Below are 13,179 nucleotides of genomic sequence, written 5' to 3'. Positions count from 1 at the left end.
AATAATATTCAAGGTGGACGATTGCATTGTCTTACAAAACGTTTCGTAACGAGAGAGTACCCACGGGCATGCACATCATAGTAGTAATGGACTTCCTCCTATGACAAACTTTCCAGGCCTCTCGTTCGGTCAGTTTTTACAGGAGAAGACTCAAACCACTTTGTAAAGACTGTTGACATCTAGTGGAAGCCGTAGGAAGTGCTACATGAATCCTAATTTACAGTGTGTTTCATAGGCAAAGGCTTGAAAGTGATTCCACACATCAGATTTCCACTTCCTGTTAGGATTTCTCTCAAGGTTTTGACTGCCGTATGAGTTCTGTTATACTCACAGACACCATTCAAACGGTTTTAGAAACTTCAGAGTGTTTTCTATCCAAATCTACTAATAATATGCATATCCTACGTTCTGAGTTTGAGTAGGAGGCAGTTTAATATGGACACATATTTTTTCCGAAATTGTCAATACTGCCCCCTAGTCCCAACAGGTTTTAAGAGCTAATTTACAATGACGGCCTACCCCGGACGACAATGGGCCAATTGTGCGCCGCCCTATGAGACTCCCAATCACGGCCGGATGTGACACAGCCTGGATTCAAACCAGGGACTGTAACGATTCCTCTTGCACTAAGATGCAGTGCCTTAGACCACTGTGCCACCCGGGAGACCAATATATAGGATGAGCTATAGAATGTTGAGAATACAGTATGTACATATAAAAGTGAGTAATCAGTTAGCTTAATTTCTCAGAGATCAAATTAAATGTCAACAGAATAATGTTGCAGAATTATTATTACCATTTCAGAACCATAAACATTATGCAAACATTAACGTGGCCAGTGTTCAATGAGTCTATGTATCTAGGGCAGCAGTCTCTAAGATGCAGGGTAGAGTACTGGGTGGGAGCCAGCTAGTGACAGTGTCTAAGGTGCAAGTCAGGGTACCGGGCAGACACCGGCTAGTGATGGCTGGTTAACAGTCTGAAGATAGAAGCTGTTTTTCATTCTCTCTGTCCCAGCTTTGATGCACTTGTACTGTCTCCGCCTGCTAGATGGTAGGAGGGTGAACAGGCCATGGCTTGGGTGGCTGAGGTCCTTGATGATCTTCTTGGCCTTCCTGTGACATCGGTGCTGTAGATGTCCTGGAGGGCAGACATTGTGCCCCCGGTGATGGGTTGGGCAGAACGCACCACCCTCTGGAGAGCCCTGCGGTTGCGGGCAGTGCAGTTGCCGTACCAGACGGTGAGACAGCCCGACAGAACGCTCTCGATGGTGCAATATGTAGAAGTTTGTGAGGTTTTCAGGGGCCAAGCCCGGCTGTTGCGCCTTCTTCACCAGTGTCGGTGTGGAGGGACCATTTCAGGTCCTTAGTGATGTACACGCCAAGGCTTTTGACCCTCTCCACTGCGGCCCAGTCGATGTGGATTAGGGCGTGCTCTCTGCTGTCCTATAGTCCACGATCAGCTCCTTCATTTTGTTAACGATGAGGGAGAGGTTATTTTCCAAGAACCACTCCGCCAGTGCTCTTACCTCCTCCCTGTAGGCTGTCTTGTCGTTGTTGGTAGTCAGGCCTACCGCTGTTGTGTCATCAGCAAACTTGATTATTGAGTTAGAGATGTGAGTAGCCAATTGCTTGTCAAAACACGTAAAAAATACAATAAAAATGTACTTTCCCTCATGAAGTGGAAACTGACATCAAGCCCATAGATATGATAAATCGGTGTGTATAGGATTGTCTTAGCTCCTGTGGACACTGGAGGGCACAAAGCACAAAGCAACCAATATTGTTAACTACTTTAGCGACATCAAAACAGATATAATGTGACAGTTTAACATATTGGCAAAATGTAAACCTTTAAAACAAACATGTTTTATGTATAAATGGAGGACGTGGGTTCAAATGGCTTATTGTCATCCCATAACTAATGAGCAGACTCCTGTAGCTCAGAAATCCACTACCTGCTCTCTGATAGACAGCGATGGGGAGTTCTTAGGTTCAAGCAGTAACTCACAGTGGTGGAAAAGTATCCAACTGTCATACTTGAGTAAAAGAAAAGATACCGTAATAGAAAATTACTCAAAGTCACCCAGTAGTCACCCAGTAAAATACTGCTTGAGTAAAAGACAAAGTATTTGGCTTTAAATATACTTATGTATAAAAAGTAAATGTAATTGATCAAATATACTTAAGTATCAAAAGTAAAATAATAAATACTTTTAAATTCCTTATATATAGCAAACCAGACACCACCATTATATATTTTTTATTTACGGTTAGCCAGGGGCACACTCCAACACTCACACTCCAACACTCTCACTCCAAAACTCACACTCCAACACACAGACAATTTCCAAACAAATCATTTGTGTTAAGTGAGTCCACCAGATCAGAGGCAGTAGAGATGACCAAGGATGTTATTTTGATCAGTGCGTGAATAGGAACCATTTGTTTTCCTGCTAAGCATTCAAAATGTAACGAGTGCTTTTGGGTGTCAGGGAAAATGTATGGCATAAAAAATACATTATTTTCTTTGGGAATGTAGTGGAGTAAAAGTTGAAAAAATATAAATAGTAAAGATACTCCTTAAATAGTCATTTGAAGTATTTTAACTTCGTTATTTTACACCACTGGTAATTCAGTCATATATTATTCATCCAAGAGTGGTGTCCTGAGGAGCATCTACCTATCGCAGGTCCTCCATGCCACTGACACTTTCACCGTTTTCACTCTGAGCTGCAAAACAGTCTGGATTTGCTTCAGAGAATGGCTGAGAGACACTGGTTGAATCTGATTCTCTATAGTCCTCTCCGTCAGGTTGTGTTTTGATCAGTTCAGTTGTAGTACTGGGTTGTGTCTCTCTGTCTGTTAGAATGCACCTCTAAATATTCTGTCTGAAGACTTTCCCCAAACAGCACATTATCATGTTTCCTCCATCTTGTGACCGTTGTTAATGTAACTTTGTAGGAGTTCTATAATAAAACATGTAAAAACTCTGCAATCATTGCACCTATACAGTGCTTCTGTGAGTCATCATGTGCACTTTCAGATTGATGCCAGTACTGAATAGTTTTGTATTTTCTCTCCTGTGCGAATCTTCATGTGCACTGACAGATTACCAGCAATGCTGAATCCTTGAGAAGCATCCAGCTGCAGATTATGCGGTCTGAAGCTGCCTATCTCAGATGGTATTTTTGCATCTCAGATGGTATGTACACATGCAGTCTGAACTCCAGCCGTAACATAGTAAACGTTTTCTTGTGTCCCTCCGTTTTGTATGATGTTACATTTCTATGTATGAATTTGTATCGGTCCCTCCAATTCGTGTGATATTAATTTCATTAATATACGTTACAAATGTGTGGCTAACGTTAGCTAGCTGCCTACATGTCAGTAGCTCTGGTCCAGGGCGTTATGTTAAGTGAAGTAGTATCTTAGTGGTAAAAGTTGGGAAAGTTAGCGGAGTATAAATTGGCTACACTAGCTGGCTACACTAGCTATCTAGCGTTAGCTAGTAACGTTAGCTAGCTCTCTGGCAGGATTCGACATCCTGTCTCAGCTCATATGTCTCACAGCGTGTGTGTCCTGAGAAGGTATCTGCTGGAGCCAGACCCTATTAGAATCCTTTGCCACAATCAGGGCAGCGATATGGATAATCCTGTGTAAATTCTAGTGTGTTTTTTCAGATCACCGCTGGTGCCGAATCCTTTGCCACAATCAGGGTGATACAGTTGCTCTCCCGAGTGTCTCCTCATGTGTCTTTTCAGACCACCGCTAGTGCTGAATCCTTGGCCACAATCACAGCAGCGATATGGTTTCTCCCCTGTGTGGATCCTCATGTGCTCTGTCAGTTTACTGTTACAGGAAAAATATTTACTACAAACATGACAAGAAACATTAGCTGCAATGTGAGTTTGGAGGTGATCTTTCTTACTTTCTGTGGACTCCATACTTTTCCCACAGACACCACATTGATGATCTTTATCCCCTGTATGGGTTTTAACATGTCTAATTAATGTACTCATGTAATTAAAAAACTTGCCACACACCTTGCAACAACAGGGAGAAGCAAAACTTTGCCTGTGTGATTTCAGATGGGACAACTGTGTGGATGTGCTGCCCATAGTAGTGATACAGGAGTTTTGCCCTTTTACCATATTTTTTCTCTTTGATTTGACTGGCTTAAAACCTATCGCAGGTCCTCCATTCTCCATGCCACTGACACTTTTACTGTTTTCACTCTGAGCTGCATAACAGTCTGGATCTGCTTCAGAGAACGGATGAGAGACAGTGGTTGGTTCTGATTCTACATAGTTCTCTCGGTCAAGTTGTGTTTTGATCAGTTCAGATGTAATACTGGGTAGAGTGTCTCTCTCTCCGTTTTCTTCATTTTGGGTTTGATAGAGATGTGAGGGGTGAGTTGGGTACTCATCACAGTCACTTTTCACATAGGCGAGAGTGAAAATGGAGTCTATGGTATCTGCCTCAAGCCCTTGAAGCTGCTCTTCTTCCCGACTGGTCCCGATTTCCTCCGGTTCCTCTTTTATCTGTGTCGGCTGTGGGTCCTCCTGCCTCAGACTGGTGTTCCACTCTTGCTGCTCAGGGGCAACCTCAGCTTCAGAGACGGAGAGAGAGCGGTCTGGAGGAAGAGAAGCGAAAGGAAGAAACTGTTAACTCAATGCTGACTCACTTTGGCATTGCTCCTTTTGTCCTATAAAATTATGATTTAGTAAGTTAGACAAACGTACCGAGTAACACACCTGCCCTGCGTAGCTTTATCTCAGGTTGAAGAACTATGTCGAGCAGCCTTTGTAGACGGACAACTTCCTCCTGATACTCTATTATAGTTTTTTCAACGATCCCGAATATCTCATTGGCAGCATATGTTAATCTCTCGTTGAGAAAAACCCTCAACAACTGTATGTTAGACATTTTTACTTCTTAGATAACGCGAGTTGCTAGCTAACGTCTGGGTTGTTTTCGTCACTAATGTAACACCGCTGATGAATGATTAACACAGTCACAAAGTCATAATTGTGCCTAAACTCCGCTTATTTCTACAATTTATGTTATTAAAATCTTATTTTAAATGTAACCCTTGCCTTAAATGATTACCAAAAATAACATTGTGTAGCCTTTGTGGCTGTAATATCGGACTTTGTGGCAATGCTATCTAGTGGGAAACTGTTGTTTTCATCATGTGCACCATCAGCGACAAAGACATCCGGTGGCAATAAATCATTTGCGCTCTTGTCGTAAACGAGTAAATACATTTCTCTATCGCCACCTGCTGGAGTGGAGTGTGACAAAGGTTTGGCTTATCAGAGGTGGAACCTGTTGAAATGATAGTTTACTGACAAAACACATCCTCCTTGATTCGTTGAGAAACATAAACAATAAAACAAAACAAAACAATAAAAGTACATCATTAACACTAGATGAATAGCATTTGAGAAAATGTATAAAAAAATGATCCAGTGATAATCCTATCAACTACAAGAGCCTTATTTAAATTCAACCTGTTTGGCCTTTATAGTACTTTATATGTATAACAGATTATATGGATGGGTGATTAGATAACTGCCAAACATTTCAATGTATCCAATGTTTCATAATCGTGGGGGTGACGTTCAACGTGTTGTTTTGGGCCATCTGTGAGTGGAAGTACAACTTTAAGTGGTATAGAGTTATGTTAAAGTTTGAACCTGTTTGCTGCCAGTCCTGAAATCTTTGTAAATATGTACATAAGAGCATGTGGCATAAAATACATACAAATATTATTGTAATATCCTTAGTCAAACATTGCATAACACCATTGGTGAAAACTATATACACTTCCTAGTGTTAAAATTACTGTGTGAGGTGTTAATTGCCTAACACTGACAAAGTATAACAGCGTCAGCAGTGTTAAGTTAACATTGGAAGATGTGGACCTGTATAGACACTGGCCCAGTTTTAAATGCAACACTGTCCGAGTCATGTATTAAGACACTTAACATGTTATTCTGTCTACTTTTTCCCTCATGGTGAATATTGGCATCAAGCTCATAGAGGTAATAACAAAAAATGTATAGGATTGTCTCTGATCCTGTAGACACCTGAGGACACATAAGCACAAAGTAACCAATATTGTGAACACTACTTTAGCAACACAATCCCTTGGTTCTTCAAACCTTAAAAAAGGTTGACTTACTATCAGGGAACACATTTAAACTGTAGCTTTGCCTCTCTCAGGTTGCACCGCAACACTAGTTTTAAGACTAATTTGCCCTTCAAATAAAGACACATCTTTTCCAACTGTCATCGCTTATGTACCAACTTTCCATTGTTTCCTTTGAGTCCTGTGAAACTCCCTTAACTTTGGGACAGGTAAAATTCTATGCGTCTGTCATTGTTTTGGCTTTCTGGGCCATAGCTTTTTATTTGCCAAACTCTTGTACTATCTTTCAGATGGTCCAGAGTTAGTGCCGAAATAATTTGTATTTTCCTTTTGCAATATGCACATTTTTGCTCAACTGGGCAAATCATTTCAATGCCATTTTCCTGCCTCATGTCAAACAGTGACAGGCGATCCATTTCCTTCCTCATTGTATTTATCTCAACTTCCTTTTACTGTACTTTCTGATGGTTTCAACAAAAAATGTGTATCAGAGATTCCCTAATAGAAGACATTAATTGACATTTTCAAGCTCTTGCTCAGTGTTCATTTTGATTGTCATGGTGAATGTTCAACTGGTGCATTACCTGTGGAGAACAATAAAAGATGAAGAGACCCAGCACACTGCATTGTACAGTTTGCGCCCATTTAAATTATTTGACTATTTCACAATGTTTTGATGACCCACCTGGCCTGGTTTACACATGGTCCTCAGGAAGCTTTTAACAACAAGGTGCACAAATGGAGCAGAGGGGAAAGTGGAAGCTAAGGTCCCTAAGATTAGATTCAAATGTGCATTGGTCTCAGAAAAAGCTACACCAACTCTATGAAAATCCACAAGGTGGTAACTTGTTTAGCATATAGTATTGAGCTGTGTGTTAGAAATGCCGTCTCAAGGATATCAATGTAGTTGTAATATTTGAATTTCTTGTCAAATCATGTAATGGCGTCAGTCATAGCTGAGCATGGGCTTGGAGATGCTTGTCTATGACATATCAATTGGGCGGGTATATACAGTATTCGAGTGCCAGATGCATGTCAGAGTGGTGGGATAAAAGGTACATCAAAAGCTTGAGTTGTCATATTTTAATAATTTAACTGTTAAACAAACCAATTCATATACTTCAGCATTCAAGTAAATACACAACATTTTCCGATATGATAGTGATAAACACAGAGCTTCAGCTAGCCACTTAAATCGAGAGATCATTTACAGGTTTACAAGCTAGTACTTGAGCTCAAGTTATCCCAACAAAATAAAATAACATATCTGAGAAATAATGGAGAACAATAATACTGAACTCTCCTACGCAGCAACTCACACATTTTACATGTTTAAAAACAAAGTCTATTTGCGGTGTGATGTTTCAGTAGGATAAACCACATTTGAGGTATGTATTACTCAAAAACAAAACCATATTTTGGCAGGCAGTACCATTGATTAAAAGCTGGCTTCCAATAGGCTTGCCCATGCCCAGAGTTCACCACCTCATTAAAGGAGTACAATATTTCCAAGCTAAACAAATAATGATAAAGAGTGACTCTCCTGTGCACACAAACAATGAATAACTGGGGGGGGGGGGGGGGCAGTCCTCCTGTGGCAGCAGTAAAGGATTCAGTTCTTCAAAACAACACAAATTCAAGTATCTTCTCCATTGCTTAGGGGAGAGTGCTGGACAAGCATGTCTTCAAAAGGGATGTAAGGTATACTCTTCTAACAGTCTTGGCAGTTACAGGTGAACAGCAGTCAGACCTGACTAATCAGGTAACGGGTCAAAACTCAAAAGCCAATCAATCACATTGACCTTCTGCTGCAGCTTGGGGCTTCTACACTAAATTACCAAAAGTATGTGGACACCTGCTCGTCGAAAATCTCATTCCAAAATCAAGGGCATTAATATGGAGTTGGGCCCCCCTTTGTTGCTAGAACAGCATCCACTCTTCTGGGAAGACTTTCCACTAGATGATGTACATTGCTGCGGGAATTTGCTTCCATTCAGCCACAAGGGCATTAGTGAGGTCGAGCACTGATGTTGGGCGATTAGAACTGGCTCGCAGTTGGGGTTCTAATTCATTCCGAGGTGTTCGATGGGGTTGAGGTCAGGGCTCTGAGCAGGCCAGTCAAGTTCTTCCACACTGTTCTTGACAATTCTTTTCAGCATTGACTTCGCTTTGTGCAGGGGGGACTTGTCATGCTGAAACAGGAAAGGGCCTTTCCCAAACTGTTGCCACAAAGTTGGAAGCACAGAATCGTCAAGAATGTCATTGTATGCTGTAGTGTTAAGATTTCCCTTCACTGGATCTAAGGGGCCTAGCCCGAACCATGAAAAACAGCCCCAGACCATTATTCCTCCTCCATCAAACTTTACAGTTGGCACTATGCATTGGGGCAGGTAGCGTTCTCCTGGCATCCGGCAAACCCAGATTTTTCCGTCAGACTACCAGATATGAAGCGTGATTCATCACTCCAGAGAACACATTTCTCCTGCTCCAGAGACCAATGGTGGCGAGCTTTACGCCACTCCAGCCGACGCTTGGCATTGCGCATGGTGATCTTAGGCTTGTGTGTGGCTGTGCGGCCATGGAAACCCATTTCATGAAGTGCCCAACGAACAGTTCTTGTGCCGACGTTGCTTCCAGAGGCAGTTTGGAACTCAGTAGTGAGTGTTGCAACTATTTTTAAGCGCTACGTGCTTCAGCACTCAGCAGTCCCATTCTGTGAGCTTGTGTGGCCTACCACTTTGCAACTGAGCCGTTGTTGCTCATAGACGTTCCCACTTCACAATAAGAGCACTTAAAGTTGACCGGGGCAACTTGAGCAGGGCAGACATTTTATGAACTGACTTGTTGGAAAGGTGGCATCCTATGACGGTGCCATGTTGAAAGTCACTGAGCTCTTCAGTAAGGCCATTCTACTGGCACTGTTTGTCTATGGAGATTGCATGGCTGTGTGCTCGATTTTATACACCTGTCAGCAAAGGGTTTGGCTGAAATAGCTGAATCCACTACTTTGAAGGGGTATCCACATACTTTTGTATATAGGAGTATCTAATCTACAGCTACTGAGCCTCTGTTACAGAGGCTCTACACTGCAGGTACTGAATAGAGCCATAGGCCGGTGTTACGGAGGCCCTACTCCACAGGCACTGAATAGAGCTCTACGTCTGGGTTACGAAGGCTCTACTCCGCAGGTACTAAGTAGAGCTCTAGGCCTGGGTTACGAAGGCTCTACTCTGCAGGCACTGAGTCCGGACCCTCATCCCTCAGCATGCCCATCTCAGGGCTAGGCAGGGCTGGGTCAGAGGTAGGCGTGTCGGCCTGCTCCTGGGAGAGGTCTTCGGAACACCGGCTCACGGTCGGGGAAATGACATCGGGGCTCGTGTCACATGACTCTGTGCTCTGCTCCGACATGGCGGTGGTGATCGTCGCAGCAACGCTGGGCGGGATGAGATCAAACTCGTCGTCGTCCTCCTCCAGGATAGGCGACTCGTGGACGTCTATGGGGAAGAGGGAGAGACTCAGAGTGAGTATCAACAGTCTAAAGTGGCCTCCATCTACACTCATTGTAAAAAAAACAAAAAACAGCACGTCTAATTTCTTTCTTTCCCATAATTGCAGATAGAGGAAAGGAAGAATTAACGCCACTTAACACTATCAAGATGCACCCTCAGAGAGGCACTGAGAAGGACTTACTGTGGTGTCTCTCGTCATGTGTGTTTTGTCCTATACTTTCTTTTTAATCTCAGCCCCTGTCCCCGTAGGAGGTCTTTTGGTAGTCCGTCTTTGTAAATAAGAATTTGTTCTTAACTGACTTGCCTTGTTAAATAAAATGTTCAATAAAAAAATACATAAATAAAAGTAGATTGAATTGAAACATTGAATTCAGTTACTTGACAAAGTGTCTGATGTGTAGCGCTAACTAAAGGGCCCTAAGCAAAGTCGTATACCATCTGTTCAAAACATTTTACAGCACAAAAGTACGTAGAATTACGTACAAAAAGACACTCCATTGCTGCGTTTACATGTCTCATCTTGTTAAGCCCGCAACACACAACAAAAAACACTGAAAAATGTATGATTAGCAACTATTTACAGTAAACAACATTTGTTTGTCTGCCAATGTTACTGTCATGACTGTAAAATGTCAAACTCACTGCTGAAGGCCTCTGGGTACTGCTTGGCGATCTTGCCCTTTAACGTCCTGCATGGACAGATAGAACCATGAATAAATGGATTATGTTCTCGTTACAGAAGGAAACCAAGGTTAGAGCAATAATTGTGTGACTACTCCCATGAGCGAGTGTAAAAATTGAACGAGAGTGAGTGACTGAAAGTTTCCATTTGTAGTCAGTATAAAGTCCGCTTAGAGGAAATCTACAATCCACCAAGAGTATAGATAATCCAATAAGCCAAGGGTTTGTTAAACAACCCCTTGCCCCTTATCCTAGGAACTTCATGTACAGTGCATTTGGATTCAGACCCCTTGACTTTTTTCACATTTTGTTATGTTACAGCCTTACATCCCCCCCCCCCCCCTCAGGTACATCCTGTTTCCATTGATCATCCTTGAGATGTTTCTACAACTTGGAGTCCACCTGTGGTAAATTCTATTGATTGGAAATTATTTGGAAAGGCACACACCTGCCTATATTAGGTCCCACAGTTGACAGTACATGTCAGAGGAAAAACCAAGCCATGAAGTTGAAGGAATTGTCTGTAGGGCTCCGAGACAGGATTGTGCTGAGGCACACATCTGGGAAATGGTAGCAAAAAATGTATGCAGCATTGAAGGTCTCCAATAACACAGTGGCTGCCATCATTCTTAAAAGGAACAAGTTTGGAACCACCAAGACTCTTCCTAGAGCCTGGCCAAACTGAGCAATCGTGGGAGAAGGGCCTTGGTCAGGGAGGTGACCAAGAACCCAATGATCATTGACAGAGCTCAGAGTTCCTCTGTGGAGATTGGAGAACCTTCCAGAAGGACAACCATCTCTGCAGCACTCCACCAATCAGGTATTTATGGTAGTGACCAGACGGAAGCCACTCCTCAGTAAAAGGCAGAAGACAACCCGCTTTGAGGTTGCCAAAAGGCACCTAAAGGACTCTGACCATGAGAAACAAGATTCTCGGTCTGATGAAACCAAGATTGAAATCTTTGGCCTGAATGCCAAGCGTCACGTCTGGAGGAAACCTGGCACCATCCATACGGCGTAGCATAGAAACTTCCCAAATACAGGTGTGCCAAGCTTGTAGTTTCATGCATAAGAAAACTTGAGGCTGTAATTGCTGCCAAAGGTGCTTCAACAAAGTACTGAGTAAAGGGTCTGAATATTTGTATTTCTTTTTTTTATTTTTATATATACATTTGCAAAAATTTCAAAACCTGTTTTCAGATCTACAGAAATGTTTAGGGGGTAAGGCTTGGTTATTTTTGTAGCGAACAGTGGGGCTAGAGGCCGGGTCTAGGGGTAGTCCATTATCTTACATAGAATGATGCCATCTGTGGGAAGACAATGGGGGTAGCCTAGTATTGGGCCAGGTCCTTCACCTGATTCTCCTAAAGATACTGTCCAAGTCTTTCTTCATCTCCACCAGGGTGCGCGTGTGAAGCAGGAAGTGTTCGTTCATCTGCAGCAGCCGCACGTTGGACAGCCCATTGAAGTTGATTAGCATCTCATTGGTCTTCTCAAAGCGGTCCAGCCTGGAAGAGGAGCAAATGAGTGAGATAAACAGGCTTAAATTAATGGTGTTATATTTGTATCAGGCTGTGGCAAAGCTGTGCCTATTTTGCTATAGTCTACCCACGTTGACTGCTAACCAATGGCCACCCATCAAGACCCCTTGCAGACAGTCTGCCCTCTATATGAGAAATATCAATAAATCCAGCAGATGTACAATGTGGACTGTGCTGTAGTTCAGACTGTCACTCACATGTGCCTCTGGGCTTGGATGATGGCGTTGACATCCTCCGAGTTTACCATACTGAGCATTCTGTTACAGAACATTCCGGAGGCTGTGGGTTCCATGGTGCTGGTGATACTGGAAAGCAATTGGAAAATAAATGCTACACCATCAACAGTGCTAATACATGAATGTCAAACAACTAGGCTAGCTAGCTATGCGTTTGTATCACCAAATACACCAAGACAGCTAACAAATGTGAGACTGTAAGGTAGTAGGCCTATCGTGCTCAAGAAATGCTATGGGCATTGGAAAGATGCAAGGCTCATTAGGCGTTATCTATAAATAAATGTTTGCTTAGCAAGACAGCTAACGTAACGTTGAGCTGACAATGTAAAAATCTGTCGTTCTGCCCCTGAACAAGGCAGTTAACCCACTGTTCCTAGGCTGTCTTTGTAAATAAGAATGTGTTAACCGACTTGCCTAGGTTAAAAAATATATTTTAAAACGTTAGCTGGTGCAGAATACTAGCTAACGTTACCTAAGTAGAAAGACAGACCATAGACAAGCTACGTTAGCTAGCTAACATAATTACTTACGACAGGTTCCAAACACGTTATACCCGTGAATTTTCTTCAACACTTGAAGGGAAAAATACACGTTTACATTAAGCTACTGTCAGTCACTTCCATAACTGAAGCTAACTGCAATTTAGCAGCTGTGGCAAAGAGAAAAATGTCTTAGTTTGGGAAAACAGAACGCTACGCCGCACTTCAGTGCTGTGAAAAATGTTTATCACATGACAGCAAATGCATGTCAGCCATTTCCGGTGGAAAACTAAAGCTAGTTTAAGTAAGATATATATCTTATTTGTGATGTTGAATTTACGAACAGTTTAAAATTATGTATGGTTTTCCCCCTATTTTGGGCGAGTACAAAGAAAGTGTTTATGCCGCGTTCGAGACAACTCGGAATCTCGTAAATATCCGACTTGGAAACTCGTATAAAATAATCTGAGTTCTCTTGAATGTGGGACTAGATTTAGCCCTGAAACAGCATAAAGGGCTAAAGCATGGCAAGGCATTTGGGAATATAATAATCATGCCAAAAACATAAAATCCAGAC

At 42.3% G+C, this 13,179-nt stretch overlaps 1 protein-coding gene and 1 non-coding gene across 2 annotated transcripts; both read right to left on the bottom strand.

The window, feature by feature from the left end:
• Positions 1-773: 773 nt before the first annotated feature.
• LOC106584675 (uncharacterized) lies at positions 774-5,210 on the bottom strand. Its single transcript, XR_014382358.1, has 2 exons — positions 4,745-5,210; positions 774-4,635 (listed from the first exon to the last, which is right to left on the bottom strand). It is a non-coding gene; the product is annotated as an uncharacterized LOC106584675 (transcript).
• A 2,014-nt stretch (positions 5,211-7,224) lies between these two features.
• On the bottom strand, positions 7,225-12,954 carry kxd1 (KxDL motif containing 1). Its single transcript, XM_014170178.3, has 5 exons — positions 12,654-12,954; positions 12,085-12,192; positions 11,702-11,854; positions 10,308-10,354; positions 7,225-9,650 (listed from the first exon to the last, which is right to left on the bottom strand). Exons 2-5 carry the CDS (start codon positions 12,177-12,179, stop codon positions 9,382-9,384), a joined length of 564 nt encoding a protein of 187 aa, XP_014025653.1. The 5' UTR covers positions 12,180-12,192; positions 12,654-12,954; the 3' UTR covers positions 7,225-9,381.
• Positions 12,955-13,179: the final 225 nt, after the last annotated feature.

This window comes from Salmo salar, chromosome 23 (genome assembly GCF_965601325.2).
Source record: "Salmo salar chromosome 23, fSalSal1, whole genome shotgun sequence".
Classification (NCBI taxonomy): domain Eukaryota; kingdom Metazoa; phylum Chordata; class Actinopteri; order Salmoniformes; family Salmonidae; genus Salmo; species Salmo salar.
The sequence above is the reverse complement of the archived record's forward strand: the minus strand, read 5'-3'. Positions and strand labels throughout refer to the sequence as shown.

Excerpts from the sequence above, each read along its gene's own strand:
- kxd1 (XM_014170178.3), bottom strand. The coding sequence starts at position 12,179 with ATGGAACCCACAGCCTCCGGAATGTTCTGTAACAGAATGCTCAGTATG. Across the intron at positions 10,355-11,701 it reads AGTATCTTTAGGAGAATCAG|GACGTTAAAGGGCAAGATCG; the intron begins GTGAAGGACCTG and ends CTGTCCATGCAG. Across the intron at positions 9,651-10,307 it reads GTACCCAGAGGCCTTCAGCA|ACGTCCACGAGTCGCCTATC; the intron begins GTGAGTTTGACA and ends TCTTCCCCATAG.